This window comes from Galeopterus variegatus, unplaced genomic scaffold (genome assembly GCF_000696425.1).
Source record: "Galeopterus variegatus unplaced genomic scaffold, G_variegatus-3.0.2 Scaffold1095, whole genome shotgun sequence".
NCBI classification, from domain to species: domain Eukaryota; kingdom Metazoa; phylum Chordata; class Mammalia; order Dermoptera; family Cynocephalidae; genus Galeopterus; species Galeopterus variegatus.
In genome coordinates this window covers 179,208-199,560 of record NW_007727206.1, presented here as the reverse complement: position 1 = coordinate 199,560, position 20,353 = coordinate 179,208, and the positions used below count along the sequence as shown (strand labels likewise).

The 20,353-nt window shown below is 35.8% G+C and overlaps 2 protein-coding genes across 5 annotated transcripts in view; one reads left to right on the top strand and one right to left on the bottom strand.

Annotated features, from left to right (window-relative positions):
* IMMP1L (IMP1 inner mitochondrial membrane peptidase-like (S. cerevisiae)) overlaps window positions 1-8,152 on the top strand; it is an 88,266-nt gene extending 80,114 nt beyond the window's left edge. For both annotated transcript variants that reach the window (XM_008574743.1, XM_008574742.1), the window contains 2 exons: window positions 6,990-7,100; window positions 7,988-8,152. In XM_008574743.1, coding sequence (XP_008572965.1) covers window positions 6,990-7,100; window positions 7,988-8,056 — 180 coding nt within the window. In that variant the 3' untranslated portion in view covers window positions 8,057-8,152. The remainder of the gene's footprint in view (window positions 1-6,989; window positions 7,101-7,987) is intronic.
* Window positions 8,153-9,193: 1,041 nt separating this feature from the next.
* The window catches only part of DNAJC24 (DnaJ (Hsp40) homolog, subfamily C, member 24), a 58,800-nt gene continuing 47,640 nt past the window's right edge, over window positions 9,194-20,353 (bottom strand). For 2 of the 3 annotated variants that reach the window (XM_008574740.1, XM_008574739.1), the window contains exons 4-5: window positions 13,768-13,836; window positions 9,194-9,642 (exon numbers count right to left, since the gene is read on the bottom strand). In XM_008574740.1, the coding sequence (XP_008572962.1) occupies window positions 9,512-9,642; window positions 13,768-13,836 (200 nt within the window). In that variant the 3' untranslated portion in view covers window positions 9,194-9,511. The remainder of the gene's footprint in view (window positions 9,643-13,767; window positions 13,837-20,353) is intronic. The other variant, XM_008574741.1, reaches the window with a different exon arrangement.

Here is a 20,353-nt window from a genome sequence, read left to right as displayed (position 1 = left end):
GCTGATCTATCATCAGAAATAGAGTAAGATAGAAGACACTGAAATGAAATCTTTTAAAGAGTTGTGGGGAGGGCTGGCCCCGTGGTGCACTTGGGAGAGTGCGGCGCTGGGAGCGCGGTGGCGCTCCTGCCGCGGGTTCGGATCCTGTATGGGGATGGCCGGTGTGCTCGCTGGCTGGGCGTGGTGCGGACAGCACCAAGCCAAGGGTTGCGATCCCCTTACCGGTCACAAAAAAAGACAAAAAAAAAAAAAAAAAAAAGTTGTGGGGAAAAAACAATATCAATCCATTGAAAATATCTGTCAAAAATAAAGGTGAAATAAAGATATTTTCAAACAAAAATTTGGGGGAACTTTTAAAGAACGTTGAGAAAATTCATTGCCAGCAGACTTTACAAGAAATGTTAAAGGGTGTTCCTCAAACTGAAAGAAAATGAAAGGAGATGGAAATTTGGATTCACAACAGAATAAAGAACACCATAAATGCTAAATGTGGGCAAACATGTATTTTTTTTTAAGATCCTTTATATATTGTCTGTTTTAATAAAAAGCAATAATAATTTACTGTGGAACTATGGCATGAGTAGAATGTTTGACAACTGTAACTCAAATGCCAGGGGTAGAGATAGGGATGAAAATATATTGTAAAATTCTTGCATCTTACATGAAGTGATATAATATGTGAAGGTTGTGATACCTTATGTGAATGTGGACTGTGATTAAAGTTATATATTGTAAACTGTACAGCAAAACTTCAAAAACACGATGTATATTAAACATGCTAAAAGAAGGAACAAAACAAAATTCAAAAAATACTCAATCCAAAATAAAGGAGAAAAAAGGGAACAAAAAACAGATGCAACAAATACCTCACACCATATCCAGAAGTTAACTCAAAAGGGCTTATATATCTAAACATAATGCTAAAACTATAAAAGTCGTAGAAGAAATATAGTATAAATATGTTCATGATTTGGGGATAGGTAAAGATTTCTTGCGACACAAAACATGAAAAATAGGAAAAAAATTATGAATTGAACCACAGCAACATTAAAAACTATTGCTTGCCTTGCCAAAACATCATTTAGAAAATAAAAACAATTTACAACTATTAAAAAGCAATGGCAGCCAAGCTGGGGCCACTAGAGCTCAGGGGAGAGGCGAGACCTGTGGAGTTCATGAAGGCAGGAGAAGCCAAGATGAGGGAAAGAAAGGATTGCTCCCATCATTTCGACTCCAGGCCACTTCAAGACTAGAGCTGGTAAGCACACAGAGCAAGAGGAGTTGGCAAAAGCTGCAGCTGTGTCCTTTGTATGAAGTTGCTTGGAGGCAGGAGGGGAGAAGAGGGTCTTGGTGGCCCTCAGGCCAGCAAGACCACTAACAGGGTTACAGTGGACCCATGCAGGAGCATGGGGCCACAACAACTGAAAAAAGTAGCCACCCAGATGCCAATGAGTTATTGCTAGGGACTGGTGTACAGCCTGTCCCATGGGAAGTGTTTAGGGTGCAGGCAGTGGTGGAGATGGGCCCACTAGGGGAACACTGGGGCACAGCATGGACAGCTGATCTGCCCCCTGATCAGTGCAGGACCACTCAGTGGAGACTAGTCAGGAATACAGAACTGCAGGGGTGCAGTTTGCTGAAAAGACTTAGGCCCAGACCGGAGTCCAGGTGTACCAGACCTCACGAGACCCATAAGTACATACAAGGTTAACAATTAAAACCTGAGCTGCACAAAAAGCCTTCCCCAAGGAATCAGCAGCAAAGCAGCAATTTAGCTCAACTACAGGGCTCAAGCGCTGGTCCTCACAGGAAGTTCCCCCATTTTAGAAGTAAGCAAAGGACAACAAATTAGTTCCAGTGTAGAATTTAAGTGGTGGGAACAGCAAATAATCTAACACAGAATGGAAAAAAACCAAAATACCCACAGGTCAGACACAAAGTTTGATATTAACTCGTAAAGGTCTCACATCACCAAAGAACACCTATAAAACCTAGAAGGACCAGAAGCCCCTGGGTAGGACCAGAGGCCTTAGCCATGCCCCCTAACATCCACAACCAGTGCAGTGACAACTACCAAGCCACTGCAGAAAGTGCTCCAGGCTCCCAACCAGGGCAATGAGGGGGCCTGAGGGCCTCGGCCACACCCCCTTAACAGTGGCAACCAGCCGAGTGACGACCATCGAGCACCACAGGAAGTGACCTGGGCTCCTGAGCCGAGGTGGTGGGGGGCCGAGGGCTTCAGCCACACCACTCTGACATCTCCAACCAGCCTAGCAATGACTACTGAGCCACCGCTGGAAGCCCCTTGTTTTCCCCTGCCAGAATAAGGGGGGTGCCACAGGCCTCAACCACACCCATCCTCCTTCTGTCTTCTCCCACCTTATTTTCTTCCCTTTCCCCCTCTCCTCCTCACCCCTAACTGCTCCACAACATCGTAGAATGTTAAAAAAAAAAAAAATTAATACACTTAAAAAAAATACAAAAAACTAAACAAAAAGTATAGGAGAATATGTATATGATTTCAGGTGAGGGAAGGATTTCTTAAGACATAAAAAACAATAACGATAAAGGAAAGACATATCTTTATCTATATATTGAAGTTAAGAATTTTTATTCATCACAAGACTTCATAGAGTAAAATTTCACAAATTGGGATAAGATATTTGTAACCATATAAATGATAATAGGTAAAAGTATTTATAAAGACTTTATATCCAGGATATATAAAGACTTGTATCCAGAATATATAAAGATGTATGAGTTAAAAAAGAAAAAAAAGAAAAATTCACAGACAGGGAGAAAATATTTGGAATTCCTGTCAAAGGATTCATACCTAAGGTATATAAAGGACTCTTACAATGAATAAGATAACCCATTTTAAAAATATCCAAGATATTTTAATAGACACCTCACAAAAGATACACTAAAAAGCTTGTCAAAGAAGAGCAAATGTAATACTGTTCACCTACTAGAATGGCAAAAATTTAAAAACTGGTAATACCAACTGCTTGAGAGGTTGTGGAACTTTAGAAACACAGTTATACATTGCTGTTGGGAGTATAAAATAGTATCACTTTGGAAAAGTTTGATACTTTCCTTTATGTATGTATGTATGTTTAAGGTTAAACATACACTTACTGATGGCTCAGAAATTCAACCCCTAGGTATTTACTTAAAAAAAATAGATCTGTACATGAATGTTCATAGTACTTTATTTATAATGGCCCCAACCTGCAAACAACCCAAATATCCATCAATAGGATTATGGATAAAGATTGTGGTTTACAATGGGATATTATTCAACAGTTAAAAAGGAATAAAAGAGATACAACATGGAATAATCATAAAAACTAGCTGAGTGAAAAAAGCCAGACACAAAACAGATACTTTGCAATTCATTTATATGAAACTCAAGAATAGGTAAAACTAATCTCTAATAATAGAAAGCAGATCATCAGTAGTTGTCTGGGCCTGGGCCTGGGTATGGTGGTGGCAAGTTGACTGCAAAGGACCAGAAGGGAGCTTTCGGACATGATAGAAATGTTATATATCTTGGTTGTGGTTGGTGGTTACATGGGTGTGTACATTTTTCAAAATGTGCCAAAACTTAAAACAGTTGTATTTTACAAAAAATAAATTATACCTCTGTGAAACTGATTTTTAAAGGGAAACAAAGTATACACCCTTCTCCCTCATACCAAAAATAATGGTATATTTCAAAAGTGGAATAGTTTCAAACTTTTTTTTCCTGATAAACTGAGTAACTGATAGAAAGGTAGGTCAGCAAAGGTGACTGATTTTGATTTTAAAAGTTCCACACTTAGAGGCTTTCCTGCTATGGAGAAACTTGTGTTAGGTTAAATGTAACATTAGTGATAAGGTTGTTTCCTTGACTTGTGTACTTTACATTAAGTGTTAGGTCTGGTATTATCCTTTTACTATAAATGAATGCATCGGCATTATCATGTATGAACTTCAGATAAGTAGGAATCAGCATGTCACACATTTTAACCTATTTCAACTAAATATCAATAACAGTACTTCACAGATTATTGAAGCGATCAAATGAATTTTTTAAAAAAATTAAAGAAACCAAAAACCCATGAATAGACACTTTTTTGTTACTATTCCTCCCTTTGGTACCACCCCATAACAATCAAGGACTAGAGGTAGATAGCCTAGGTCACATTCCTCCAAAGGCTCCTGGTGATAATGTTTTGGGTTTCTTTTAAACATTTCTTTCCGTAGTTGTTAATTTTATTACTGCAGAAATAATATTTCATCATTTTATTTCACTAATTTGGAAGAAACTTAGGTCATAACTGCCCCAAAAGTGACCTAGCTGATGGCAGTTATAACTATGCTTGAAAATAATTTCTACTTAGAGCTATTTAATCAACAGCAAAGATTTGAGTTCCAACTTTGGCTTAGGTGCTGTAAAGATTTAAAATTATATATATATATAATATTTAAGATTATAAGATTTATAGTTATATATATATAATTAAATATATATAATATATATATATATATTTTTTTTTTTTAAACCATACAGGTAAAAAGGTGAATATTTAATATATAAAAAACCTAAAACTTTGTGGAACATAATGCGTATGAATAGAAAGGACAAAAATATTCTGGGAAAAATATTTGCAATAAATATAAGAATCCTGTCTATATTATATAAGGAACACTTTCAGGGTGATAAAATTATTGAGACACCAAAGACTAACATGTGCAAAACATACCGTACAGACTATTCATTCACCTGAGATGAAAAACGATCAGAAAACATATGCAGAAAATAATGTTCTAACTTGCCAATAACAAATAAATGCAGAGAAGAATATCACCATGGTATTAAATTAACTATTAAATTAACAAACATTTAAATTTTTACAAAGTTTATACCATTTGTCAGGATATATTCCAAAAGAGTAAAATAGTTAAATGTAAAAAATGAAACCATGAAAGAATTTCTAACTAGGACTCAAAATCCAGAAGCCATAAAAGCAAAGACTGATAACAGAAATGACAAATTGGGAATAATTATCTGCTATTTGAATCTCAAAGGGCTACTCTTCCTAATATTTAAAGAGCTCCTATGAAATGAAGAAGAAAAAGAGATCATCAACCCCCACAGACGAAAGGCAAAACACATGCAATGAGAGAACACAGAAAAGGAAGTATATATGGTTTTTAAACATATGAAAAGAGATTCAGCTTTATTCATAGTAAGACAAAAGTAAATGAAGACACTGAGATACCACTTTTCACCAATCAGATTGGCAAAAAGTAATAGTAGGAATAAAGTTAACCCTCTCAAAAAAAAAAAAATTTAAAATCATGACATTACTATCTATTGACTTACTCTGTCATAAAATAGTAAAAACTTACACAAAGGCCAAGCAGGTACAAAGAGTTATAAACATATCTAGGGCCCCAAACAAGGCCGACTTTACATGGTAAGTGGTCTGAACAATCAGAGAATTTGGTATGGGCAGGCAAGTATGGGGAAAGCTCCATGGAGAGATGGAATGTATATAAACCACGCATCCTGGTTTACGGTCAGTGAGATGGGCAGACAGAAATCTCCCTAGCTTGTTAGTATGCTGCCCTATTAGTCTGTAGAATGTTTTTGCCTTTACTGGTTTCTTTAACTTCATGGTTTTATTTATTGATATAACATCTTTTTAAAAATCAGAAAAACATATTTTGAGTGAACTTATATGATATGCTGTTCTTCAATTAAACATATTCTTTTTTTTACAAATACAGAGATTTTAACATTTAAGTGTATCTAAATGCAAAGAATTAATGTAGGTTTTGGCAAATATTTCTAAGTCTTAACATTCCAGAATCATATAACCTCTTATGTAAAGTGAAATTCAAATTTTACATGCTTAAAATTATTTTTCAAAACAGTAATTTATGACATTAAAAAATTGCAGTCTCTCATTAAATTCAATAGGGATATTTTTCTTCATATAAATCTTCCAAGTGAAAGCCAGTCAAAATAGTGAAAATAAATTCCTTCCCAATAGATTATTTTGGTCTGGTCAATGATCCAGCTTTTTTGGGTAACAAAAACTGTAAAGTAAAAACTTTTAAAAAATAATTTTAAAGATTGTTGCAGGGAGTAATTCTTTAAGTTTATATTGAACAGATATTAATGGGCAAATGTAGCTCATATTGCAGAAAGCATTTTTAAAGAAGTAATGTATTTGTTCTAAATATGCTTATGGTTGTCACTGAGTAAAGATTTAAACCTAAGTTATTTACCACTAATACATAGGACATATAGGAGATAGGGTCTTTTCATTTAGGAGAAGGTCACCATCATTAATTTTACAACTGATGATTTTATAATAGGTCCTTCTGGTTCTTGATGGTCATTATCTAAGTATAATGCATTGAAGATATGGTCTGTACAAAGGCAGAACAGGGATCTTAATTAGAATTCTGACAAGCCCACTCCAATAAAATGATGAGATTATTTGTAATTGATGTCACAATCAATTACCATTTAGTTCATCATGAGCATTCTAATAGGTCTAGCCTTGGTGTTGGCCCCAGGATGTTGCTGAGTGAGTGGCTGCCCTGCTTATGCCGTTATTGAGACAGGAGGGCACATTTTCAGTCAGCACCCTAATGACCTCTTTTGAAGTCTATTAAATTAATGACTCTGTCACACTGTTTTGATCTCTTATAACCTCAGTTGGGGTTTGTATAACAAATTAATGTTTGGGAATCACATGACAAAAAAAGATAGGTCTTTTAAAAAGTCGAAACCTTGAATATTTAGTAAAAGTAACTTTATTTTGCAAGAAATAAAAGCAAAAATGCAAACCTTAGTATTTCTATGTATTCTATAAAAGACAATTTTAGGACATTTCCCTCTGCCTCCAAATGATATGCTTTTTAATTATAGGACCCAATTTAGGTTTCATCTTTTTTTATTAGAGGTTGCTTTTCTTCTCTAATTCTAGGTTCCAATGGGTCATGTTTGGTTAGAAGGTGATAATCTACAGAATTCTACAGATTCCAGGTACTATGGACCTATTCCATATGGACTAATAAGAGGACGAATCTTCTTTAAGGTACTGTTTTCTGCTTAAAATGTAGACTTTATTCTCTCAGCTGAAAAAAAAAAAAAAAAGTGAACCTTGAAACCTTCAGGCTGTCAGTGGACTTAACTGTCACAGTGACTATATTTTATGAACAGTTGTTCTTTACTTAATGGCTATATGTAAAACATTATTCCCCCCACTCCCATAGAGATAGGTAATTGAGAATAAAGTTCAAACTACCTTAGCTGTAGCCTAAGAAACCTTTAATCTGTATTTCTAAAACTCTTTCTTATACAACTTTTACAACCATATTCATATCCTGAGCATATTTTAATGAGCATCTGCAGAAAAGCAGTCTAGGTTCAAACTACCTGTAATGCAAGGGATATACCAGTTACATACGTGAGTCATGGACTTATCGTGGTTATTGAGAATATATAATTCTTAGTGCCTTTTTTTTTTTTTTTTTGACCAGCTCCTCCTTTTTATCACAAGCAATAAGGAGAAAAACAGACATTTATATTTGGTGCTGCTGGATAATTTACAGGACTCTTTACACTTAAACAGATGCCATATTCAAGTACTTAAAACCTAAACACTTTAAGTTGAAGGTGTAGTTAGCCCATGAGGGCATTAAAAGAAAACACGGAAACACATATTAATGCATATGTATTCACACACTACACACATATAATTTCTTGTATAATGTTTGAATGTTCCAAACTTTAGAGTTTAAATACATATACAAGTTTATTTTCTAAAGTCTTATTCTGATGCAGAAAATTTTATTCTTGAGTGATGAGTAAGGAGAAAGCATTTAATTATCTGGCATAGAGAAAAGGGATGAAGAGAAGAAGGGAATACGATGATGATATAGTATCACTTTCATTAATTGTCTTCAATTATTGATTTTACAGATTTGGCCTCTGAGTGATTTTGGATTTCTACGTGACAGCCCTAATGTCCACAGATTTTCTGATGATTAGCAAGCATTTATACTTTTGATGTGTTTGTGTCCTGTTCAAGTAAACTTATTACTGCCATTGAGACTGTGTATTTACTAATAAACTATTTGCTATTCAGTTTGTTATTTTTAATTGTTAAATGCAAAGAGTAAGCAACATATCCTCTACACGCTACATTAATTCAAAATATATGGATAAAAAAGTAACCTAAAATAAGTCACTTAAATTTCATGATAGATATAAAAATATTTTGGAGGGCTAACCTGGATGACCACCTCACTTCTGAATTTTTTATTTTTATAGGTATAAAGAAAGTAACCTCTTCTTGAATATGCCTCATGCTTCAGCTACATTTAAGTCATAATAGTAACTATTCTTATTTATAAGTCCAATCATCTGACAACACCAAGACCTAATAAAAAGCTGCTAAGTTACAAGCTTGGCCCACTCATTTGAAGTTAAGTAAAAAAGTTGTGATCCCAAAAGGATCCCTTAAAGTTCTTTAAATGAGTTTTGACTTATATTGTACACAGAGTATTAAATACAAAGAAAAAAAAAAAAATATATATATATATATTTGGTGGCTGGCCAGTACTAGGATCCAAAAGACAAATCTTTCCGGGGCATGTCATCTACAGTCTGCCAATCAATAATAATACATTATAAAAGTCCATTTCATCATACCAGCAATGCAGTACACTTCCTTATTCATAAATATAGACATTAATAATCTTACCACTCTGAAATAAAAAGGAAAGTAATACACCAATTTCATTGTTATTTTTTAAGTTTCTGTTTCCTAAATTATATTTAAAGTTGAGATGCAGTGTTCACACACTTTGGAAATAGAGGGCCAGGACTGGAGTTCAGTCTTTTGACTCCAAAGCTATCTTTCTTTCTACTGTTGCCACTTTGCCTTCTTTATAACTTTGAAATAACCTTCATAATGGGAGAATATCCATATCCAGCCTTCATTATGGCAGAACTGGCCTCACATTTTATTCACAGAGACTCAAATTCAATTCTAAAGACCTAGAGTTTGAGATAGGTGTACAACAGGGCTATAACCTCAGCAGTTAGCATCATCTGTTAGATCAGAAACTTAGTAACAATAAAGGAATATGATGTTACTGTTAACCACCAGAAGATGAGACATGCTTATATTAGGAAAAAGAAAATTCTTATTTTGTACCAAGGAGGAAACAATAATAAAATTCACAAATGGGAATTCACTAAATGTAATTTACAGTTCAAGTCCTTTTTGTGGCAACCTGTAAATATAAATCATAAATACATATGAATAACTAAGTTAATTTTTTTATTAATCTGAGGCCTCTGCTTGACAATCTTATATTTTCTTTGCAAATAATAGGGCTGACAAAAAAAGAATCCACTTCCTTGAATGGACAAAGCTGGAATGGCCTCTCCTCATCATGTCTGAATTCACAGTTAAAGGATTCCAAGTAGTGAACAATTTTAGCTATAATGGAGGAGTTCTATAATTAGTGAACATGTATCACAAGAAATCAAGTTCACAACTTCTGCTTCATCCTTGGAAACACTGTATTTTCCACCACATCGGCAACTTAGTGAAAAAGAGTGATCATCTGCAAAGGAAACAAAATAATGCTTCAAACGCTTAAGAATCTACTTTGCTAACACCTTTAAAAAAATGCAGAGTTTATTCCAAAGAGATTCCAAAACAAAATAAAGAAGCTCAATAAAGATAAAATGTATTAAAAGGAAAACTGGAAAAAATTTCTTGTATGAGGCAGTATTTCTAAAAATTATCCATCAAAGAATATTTGTAGAGGAGATGGGCTAAAGCTGTAAATCAAAAGTCCAAAGATTTGGGGGGAGATGGGTTGCTTTTAAGCATGAAACTTACTTGAAGTTTTCTGTTTCTTAAGATTCATATAAATTTTACATTCTCAACAATGTATTTGTCTAAAATATTACAGTGAAGGAGAAAGAACAACAGTTTTACCTGTTTCACTGTTAAGGAGCAAGATGCTTTTGCCTGGGGTCTGTCCTTTTAGAGAAAACTGCCAACTCAACTGTTTATCAAGTTCAACATCTAGATACTTTATGTACTGGTATCACACTATTTCAAGAATCCTGCCTCAAATATATAAACACAACACCATTTAGTTTGTTATTTCCTGTGGGGTATGTGGGTGTATCATCGTTTGGTGTTTACAGATGATATCTGAATCATCAGGAAAATCACTGAACTGAGGTGCCCCAAGGAGGCAATATGGTGTACGTTTAGCTGCCTAATGGAAGAAATTTTAAGTCTATCATCTTTCTGGGAAATTGAAATGCTTGTGTCATTTGACTGAAAGAATCTCTGATCCACTGTTCATTCCATTTTACTGTCTTTGAGAAATGACTGTCAAAGAAAAATAATTTATCAAACACATTATCTATTTTATCACTATCATAATTTTTTTTTTTTTTTTTTTGTCTTTTGTCTTTTTTCCGTGTCCGGCAACGGATCGCAACCCTCAGTGTTGCCCCCGCACCGGACCGGGGACCGGCAACGGGATTGCAAGCCTCGGCGTTGCTCCCGCGCCTCGCTCAGCCAGTGAGCGGGAACCGGTCTGTATGTGGGATCCGAACCCTCGGACGGCAGCGCTGCCGCGCTTCCCAAGCGGCGCACTATCCAGTGCGCCCCCAGGCCGGCCCCTCTATCATAATTTTTTTTTTTTTTTGTCTTTTGTCTTTTTTCCGTGTCCGGCAACGGATCGCAACCCTCAGTGTTGCCCCCGCACCGGACCGGGGACCGGCAACGGGATTGCAAGCCTCGGCGTTGCTCCCGCGCCTCGCTCAGCCAGTGAGCGGGAACCGGTCTGTATGTGGGATCCGAACCCTCGGGCGGGAGCGCTGCCGCGCTTCCCAAGCGGCGCACTATCCAGTGCGCCACCAGGCCGGCCCCTCTATCATAATTTTTTATTAGAGATAAATGAAGTCTGAAAGGACTCATGATTTCCTACAATCAAATATATTCATTCTGTTATCAAACTTGATTAATATTTAGATCTCATCATATGTAATTTTAAAAAAAATTCAACTGCCTTATACTTGCTCTCTAAATAAAGTTCAGTTTCAGAAAAATTAGCAATTAAGTAAACCAACTTTATGTGCTGCTTTTTTCAGTAAAGAAAACGTGAATTCATTCACCTAATCCTGCTTTCTATTCTTCCCCATGATGCCTTTTTTCTCCATAAAGAAAACTAATCTTGGATTCAAAAATATAAATGAATATCTTCCCTGTCTAAGCCAGCAAATATGCACTACAGCATGTTTTCAAAGTGAATTGTTTTATTAAGTTGTCTAAAAATGTACATACTCTAACAATTGATTTTCTTAATCTCCCTCTCTTGTTTTTTTACCACCTCAGTGAACACTGAGAAACAATTTGAGGTGACATGTGCTTGGTAAATGACACAGAGGACACCATGGGCTACTGTGGAATTTTGTCATAGATGATTCCAAATGTTAATGCTCACTAAAAATTCACATCTTGTTAAACTTTCTTCTTATATTATTTTACTGTCAAGCTCTTAACAAAGTGATATTTTTGTAGAAAGCATTTTAAATACACTAAATGAAGACTAATAAAAGAACAAGTTATATAATAGACTAACTGTAAGGGGAAAGGTTATTTTCAATCTCTCAACAATTTAGGTATGCCGTTAAAGCATAATAAAATGCATCATTTCATAGTGTCCTTTGATCAAGCAGCTGACAATTTGGCTATATCTAATGTAGGGTTATCTCAATTTTCTTCTGTTTTGGATCTTCACCTTCCAAAGCTATTCTGAAAATGATCCTGAAGAAATCTTCAAATAATTTTTTACTTGCCCAGTTGATCACACTTTTTATTTAACTTCATCTGCCAAGACTGCTCTTTTCAATTGCAAAAAACTTTTTAGTTCAAAACTTGTATGATTAGTTTTTAATCATCCCTATAGGAATAATGGCTTTGTGTAGCTGTTAATATTATCTCTCATAAGGATAAGGATTACTTTCATCTTTACAATTATAAAACCCTTAATTTAAATAAGGATCTAAGGATGTCCTGTATTTTTAAAATTAACTATTTGCTTATTAGTAATTCATTGGCTGTGGTTGGGATTCTCTACATCTTCTTTACTGTCAAGTTTACTTTAGGGAATCCCATGAACAATAACACATTTAAGATAATTCTCGATGATTTCATGTTATATATTTCCTTTGACACGTTAGCATTTTCACTTGTATCAGAAAGTCCATGTATTTACTGACAGAACAGATGCTTGAACTGCCAAGCCATATTCTTAATTTAAAATGAAATCTTATTATATTTTTTAAAGATTAATAAAAAGGGAAAAATTACAAAAAACCAGTTTTCACTATTCTCACATTATCAGGAATCATTGGTAAACAAAATATATTAACCACATTAATAACAGGAACTAATTCATTTAATAAGAGATTAAACACAAACACACACGCATAATGACTGATAAGGCAGCAAACTATATTTTCAAAAAACATACTTAGTTGGGCAGATCTTCCTGATAAATAACATGTTCTAGTCTGTCCCCTCCACAAACTAGCAGTGTAAATCCCATGTCACTGGTGTATTGTTTTCACAGCCACGGCTCTTCATATTCACTCTGATGAGACTATCGCCCCTACTAGGTGCCCAGTTACACAAAACCTAAAATTTTCCAATTATTCACTGCAAATAAGAATTTCTACTGTAAGATTTCATTTGGGTGGTAGAACGGTCCCACAGACAAAAACATGATTCCCCTTATAAGACAGTATGGTTTGTGACCGACTTCTTAAGAGCACTAAGAATCTGCCATTAAAAAAGTAAAGTTACTTTCAGGAAGGATGGCTATATCTTCTACCCATCCATGCTCATTAGTAAATTTTTATAAACCTTTAAGAAATTTGTGCCCCAGGCTGAACAATAAAGTTATAGGGGTAAGAGTTTATAAAATTCTAGAAAATAGTAAGATTTTCCTCATCTGTCCAGAGAAAGACTGGAAATGTAGTACTCATGGCTTCCATTTAGAAAAGGATGTTTTCTCAATGATGCCTAACCAGAGTAATTCAAGGAACTATCAGAAGAATGGCGAAATTAAATTAGATTTAAGATTTAAAATTTTAATAATAGAAAAGGGAAAATACATGACTTAATAATGGGTCATTAAGAGGAGTGACAGATTTTTCTTTTCCTCCTAAGAGATAAACAAAAAGAGAGTTAAAAAAAAAATCAAGCCTCCAAGTATAAGATATAACATTAAAAGCCCTGCCCCGACAGCTTATGATTCCATATAAAGAGAAAAAAGAAATTCTAATAGGAATTTATCTCAATCGTCAACATAAAGATGTATAGAGAAAATTATCTTCTTGGACCTTATTTACCATGTTACATAGAGAGTAATGCAAAAACCAAAGTAGTAAACAAAACAAAACCCTTATGAAACCGTATGTACCTAACATCTAATCAGAATAGAAAAATAACTGGCAATGAGTCATATATAGGGGGACATCAATAAATGAAGTTAAGAATGAAACAAAAACACTCCAAAAACACACACACATACATGGATAGGCAAACTATTATTTCTTTTTAAGAATTTTTAAATATCCTATGAGGGTTTTTTTTTTTTCCTTACAGAAAACTCCTAATATTTTTCTTCCCTGTAGTCAAGAGAAAAAAAAAATCGAACCTTCGTTCCAAGACATTTCTTCAAGATGTACTTGAGCATCTACTGGTCCCATATTTCTTAGATCGTCTTCTGTAAAATATAAAAGGAGACACTTAATTTTGAAACTTTAACTGTAACTATGAAGAATGCTGAGAAGGCAACTCCAGCCTGGTCATTACAATTCTAATTGACCTATCATTTAAAAACTTAGTTTACTACTTTTTTTTTTCCTTTTTGTCTTTTTTCATGACCGGCAACGGATCGCAACCCTCAGTGTCGCGCCCGTACCGGACGGGGACCCTCGGTGTTGCTCCCGCCCCTCGCTCAGCCAGTGAGGGGCCGGTCTGTATGTGGGATCCGAACCCTCGGCGGGAGCGCCACCGCGCTTCCCAAGCGGCGCACTATAGCAGTGCGCCACCGGGCCGGCCCCTAGTTTACTACTTTTTTTTTTCCTTTTTGTCTTTTTTCATGACCGGCAACGGATCGCAACCCTCAGTGTCGCGCCCGTACCGGACGGGGACCCTCGGTGTTGCTCCCGCCCCTCGCTCAGCCAGTGAGGGGCCGGTCTGTATGTGGGATCCGAACCCTCGGCGGGAGCGCCACCGCGCTTCCCAAGCGGCGCACTATAGCAGTGCGCCACCGGGCCGGCCCCTAGTTTACTACTTTTGACAGCAGTGTTAAAGCTACCTGATTTCAGCTGACTAAGAAATCTAGAACATAATACTTCTCACAAATTTTAAGTCAAAATCCATCCCATTTTTTGCAAATAGGCAACACACCAAAGTATGAAGTCAGTTTTAATGGTTCTTTGTAATCAATCAGTGATCTCTATTTTGTGAGAAATAGGAAATTTTTTTTTTTTTATCAAACTATATGTGTAGCCAAGAAGGCAGTGTAGCGTTGTGAAAAAATAACTGTACCTGATTTCTAACCTTAGGTGTATCAGTTTTTTCATCTTTAAAATAGGAGTTATCTCTTCCTTATCTTCAGGAGGGTTGCTCTGGACTGAACTGTGTTCAACCAAAATTCATATGTTGAAGTCCTAACCACCAATGTGACTGTATTTGGAGATAGGGCTTTTAGGAGATAATTAAGATTAAATAAGGTCATAAAGTGAGGCCCTAATCCGACAGGATTGGTGGCCTTATAAGAAGAGGAAGAGAGAGAGATCTTTTTCTCCTTACACACCCACACATGGAAGAAAGGCCTTGTGAGGACACAGCAAGAAGGAGGCTGTATGCAAGACAAGAGCCCTCATTGGGAACCAAATCAGCCAGCACTTTGATTTTAGACTTCACAGACTCCAGAGCTATGAGAAGTTTAACTAACCAGTCTGTGGTATGCTCAAGCAGACTGATAGAATAATGTTATTCCAATGAAATGAGATCAGGCTAAAAGTGCTTTAAAGCATAAAACTCTACCCAAATGTAAGGGGCATTTGATTTTTAATTGCTTGCAACAGAATAAGTAATTTAAAGAGAGAATTGTTTTAATATTTCAATAATCCCACAACAAAACTATATCATGCTCATATTCCACTGCTGTTTCCTGAGCCAAAGTTTTCAAAAACAGATGGAAGGTCCAAGAAAGCCTGGAATTCCACCTAAATTTAGTAAGTGCACATACAGTCTTGCTTAAAACAAGTGTACTTTGGGACAAAGAAAGGAACTATAGATGGAAGCACTTGTCTTTGTTTTTAAAGGCATACATATTTCCTGTATGCTTGTATTGTTCTTCTAGAAGTCAATGCTTAAAAAACTACTAAAATCTACCCCCAACTCCAATGAAATTTTCTTTAGCTGTCTCACTGTTCTCTTGTTCACTTGCTGAGAATGCTTCCCTTTGTTCTGCTGTGTGAATGCCTGCAACTTAATTATATTTAATAACTGCCTGTTCAAAATTTGTTGGTGAGTTACACAATTTTAAAATAGATGAAAAGATTATACAATATTTTGAACTTGCCATTGTTTTCTATTAACATACGTCAAATATTATACTACTTCATATTTACTGCATACCAACAGTCAATCAGACTGTCCTTAAAATCCAAAGATATAGACTTTGCCCAGTGGTCAGAGATAGTTCCTCCATCTCTGTCTGCCCACTGAATAGCTTATGCAGAATCTATGAGTATGCTGAGTAATTTCTGAACAAAACAATTTAATTTCTACATTCTTTGTAAAGTATACTTGGCTAATGCTATTCAGTTATTCCTAATTTTTAAAAAGCTCTATCTAGAAGTCTCATGAATGGGGAAAAAAATCTTATCACATTTTACTTTCTTACTCAGAAGGACCAAGGTAGTTTGCTAGAATGGAGAAATCAAACACTGTTTTAGATTTGAAGAATGAGGTGGCTGGCACTTAGATCCTGTTTAGGGAAAAAAAGAAAAAAAAGTGTAATTGATTCACAACCAAGTTGCCTATATTCTAGGGTACCTTGTACATATCTTAAGTAATTTTGAAATCAATTAAAGCAAACCAGACAAAGCATAGATGATGACAAGATGAATAAGCTTGTTTAATCTAACCTATCTTAGGAACCTGTAGCATAGTCACTGTACAAAAAGACAATTAACCTATTCACATATATCCATTATGCCATTTTTACTTAAAGATAATAAATGAGAAATAACTTGCAAATATAACTACCAAGCAAGTCAGCTTCCTATGTTCTGCTTCTCTACGGGGAAACTATTGTTATTCTCACCTAGTTACTATTTCATGTGCAACCCTTTCTCTTATTCCACCTACTCAGAAAAGTGGCTTTTACATTTTTATTATTATTTTTTTCTTCTTTACCTCAAAGCACAGGAACTTTAGAGTAACTACATATTTCTTAGTTGAAAGGTTAGCTTAGATTCTATCTCATGGTAAAAGAGAAATTAGAGCAAAAAAATTGTTAGTACCTTGCCCTGGGTCAGAGTTAAAAGGAGTATATGAAAATATTCTCATATTCTGTGGCTGTCTAAACATCTGCATGTTGACTTGATTTTTCATTACCATGTGCACATAGTCCAAGTTTCTGTGGGGATTCTGGTTTTAAAAATCAGTATCTAACACAAAAGAGAACATTCTATATCATGCCCAGTTCTATGAAAGGTAACAGGCAAAACAACCCTGCGCTGTTGGCGGGGAGGGAGAGTGAGTGGTGACTGGTAGAAGGCACAGGGGGTCTTCTGGTTAAATGAGTGTGTTCACTGTGAAAATCCATCAAGCTGTACACTTAAATTTGTGCACTTCTCTGTATATATGTTACACTTCAATAAAAAGTTTTAAAGGTAGTGCATTGAGACTCCAATGGCTACATTTTTTTTTTTTCCCACAGAAATAAGGAAAGAAGAGTCTCATAAGAAAAGTGTATTCTTTTAAAGGACAGTAATCTAACAACTTCTGAAAAAGGCTGGGGGTGATTAACTCAGGGGAAAATTGGATCCCCGGAGAACTGTATAATGAGCAGACAGGGTACATACAAGTAAAAGGTGAATCTAAATGTGGGCAGTGGGGGGTGACCAAGATCCTTTGTTGAGAAGCAGGTGTCGAGGGATGGGGCAACAGCAAATTCCCTTCCTCCTCTCAACCCCCACTACAGTTACAAGGAAAGAGCACAAATAAACCGATGTTTTTTTTTTTTTCTTTTTAAACAATGATCTCCGCTTCTTCACTACTCCACAGTAGTGATTAGAAAAAGTAATTCTTCCCAATCCCCTAAAGTAACTCACAAGAACCTGTAATTAGCTTTGATAATTGTCTACTAATCAGGCACAGCATCTTCAAAACAGATGAGTTTTCTTCTGTAGCAATACATATATAAAAATTTTTACTCACTGCAATGAAACATTTTAATAGGGATCTAGAAATGCAAATCCTATCTCGAAGTTCTCCCGTTAACATGACACTATTAAAAATATTGAAAAAACATTAACTTACTTAGAAGTGACTTAATTAATGGAACAGATTCAAGATTTTAAATCTGAATCTTTGCTACAGAATAACTATTAAAAACCAACCAACCAAACAAACAAAAAAATAGCATTGCCTGGCATTTGGTGGACTGTATCCTGAGTCCAATGGCACTACATGATTCCTGATTCTTTTGAACTAAATGGGTTCAACTTTTTCTAAGGTATCTAGGAACATCAAGGTCTGTTCACATTCTGTGCTGTGCTCACAAGCTTAGCCAAATAAGAGAACGGAGACAAGAAGAATGTCCAAATTTACTTACATATAGAAAGCAGTGCATTATAGTTAAAGAGAGGTTCCTGAGAAATGTAATGATAAAATCAAATAATTTATGTAGTTTCTTGGAAAAGAATCTTTCAACCTTTAGAAGTATAGGCCCTTCTGACCTTGTGTTCTATTGGATTTGTCTGACAACAAGAGGTGAAAGAATTCTGTGGCTCCATTGTCTCAACAGCGGGATCTAAGAAAACACTGGCAGGACTCATCAGAGAGGTTTATGAGCCTGCAATTCAAAGAGATTAAAAGGAAAATCTATGGAGATTCTTTCACACTAAAGAATAACATTAAATAACTATTAGCAGCTTGGTTCAGTAAAGCCTACTAGAGCTCTCGCTGGGTCATTCACAACTTTCTAAAAGAGGAAAGGTTTTTTTCAGCTCCATTTGGGAATCAATAAATATTTCTTACTTCTTACAAGACAATGGAATTCCAGTCTTTTTAAACATCCTCCTAATGATAGTAAAATTCCTAAAACAACTCTTTGTTTAATGCCTAAATAATTATATTTCTACTCCCAGGAAAACTTTTCTAACTACAGCTACAATTATAAAACAAAAATAAGCAAAAATAAAAAATAATGGCAACAAAAAGCTACAGGAGAGAGGAATTTAACTTTATTCAATATGGCCAAGATATTTAAAAGTTTTATTCAACCCAATACTGGCCAAAGATCAAGTCCATCTACAGCTCTGTTCATATTATTCATGTGTGGCACTGTCATGTTATTCAAATGATCATCACGTACCCAAAATGGTCTCATTTAGCAATTAGTCTACTGTATTTATTTTTATGCCATTTCAAATGCTTAAAGTTTATTCCAAACCTAAAAACATCGGTGTAAATTAAAAGCAAACAACAGTGTTTTCCTGTAGGCCTCAGTATCTTGCTGTCTTAAAACCAAGTAATTTAATTTTAAACAATCACATTTTAAAAAATTGCTGGCCGGTTGGCTTAAGTTGGTTCAAGTCTGGTGCCGTCAACACTAAGGGTGAGAGTTCGATCCCTGTACGGGCCAGCCAAAAAAAAAAGGTTTGCTGAACTAAAAATCATTTCCCTATACATTATCAAATTTTTCATATAGGAACAACTTAAAGGTAATCAGTATCCTTGTCTTTAACATGGCTCTGCTCTTAGAGAAGTCTCTACCTTAATGAGTAATTGAGAATCAGGCAACATTTAATTTGAAACCCGTTCATCAAATCAGAAAGCCCTATCATCCTTTTCAGGTGAAATTAGAGTCATAATTATAAGGCTTTTCACTTCAAACAAATACTAAAAACTCGGGGCTGAACTATAAACTTGAAGAACTGTGGAACTTTTAATAAACTGTACATAAGCCTAATCAATGCTCATGAAGGGTACCAAATAAAACCTGAAAACTGAGTTCTTTCTATTTCACAAAACAGGTAAAGCAGCAGCATTAATAGGCCTGGCTTATTGTTCTGATGCTCAAAAATGCCTCATCTCTGACTATTTGAAACTAAAAATAGTAGATTATACACAGAACTTGGAAGCCTAGCACAGAGTCAGAGAAAATGGCTTTGAATTCCCCCCATCAATTACTAGCTATGTGACCTTAGTCAAATGACTTAATCTCTCTGAGCCTTAGACTCTTTCTCTGGGAAATAGATATTAATATCTTCCTCATGAGGTTATTAAAACAATGTTTAAAAGACAATTACAACAGTTCTAGTGCTCAATAAATGACAGCTATTTTAACTGTTATTATCCAGTAATGTTTGTGTTGAACTGTCTATACAGACCATAAGAAAATGACTAAAAAACAATCCATCACACTAGTGTGGGAAAAAAGCATCAAGTACCACAGTGCAGGAAGGCAGCAACTCTTGACCTTGCCTGGATTTGTAACAGTGTTACGAATTTGCTATACTTTGCTATTGTCAGTTCCATTAAAACTGACCCATTATTCTCAAAACCATCGTCACTGTATAATTTTTTAGTCCTTCCAAAGTATCAAACACAGAAACAAAAGATAGGTAACAGAGAAAACATTTTCAGAATAATTAATTTTGTAGATTAAATTCACAGGGTAGAAATGATGATGGATTAGAATATCAGAGAAAGCTTTGGAGGGCAGTGGGGAGTGGGGGTGGGGGAGATGGGAGGACTTGAGTTGGACCTCAAATAAAGAATAAGTTGGGGCCGGCCCGGTGGCTCACTGCGATAGTGCGCCGCTTGGGAAGCGCGGTGGCGCTCCCGCCCGAGGGTTCGGATCCCACATACAGACCGGTTCCCGCTCACTGGCTGAGTGAGGCGCGGGAGCAACACCGAGGGTTGCGATCCCGTTGCCGGTCCCGGTCCAGTACGGGGGCGACACTGAGGGTTGCGATCCGTTGCCGGACACG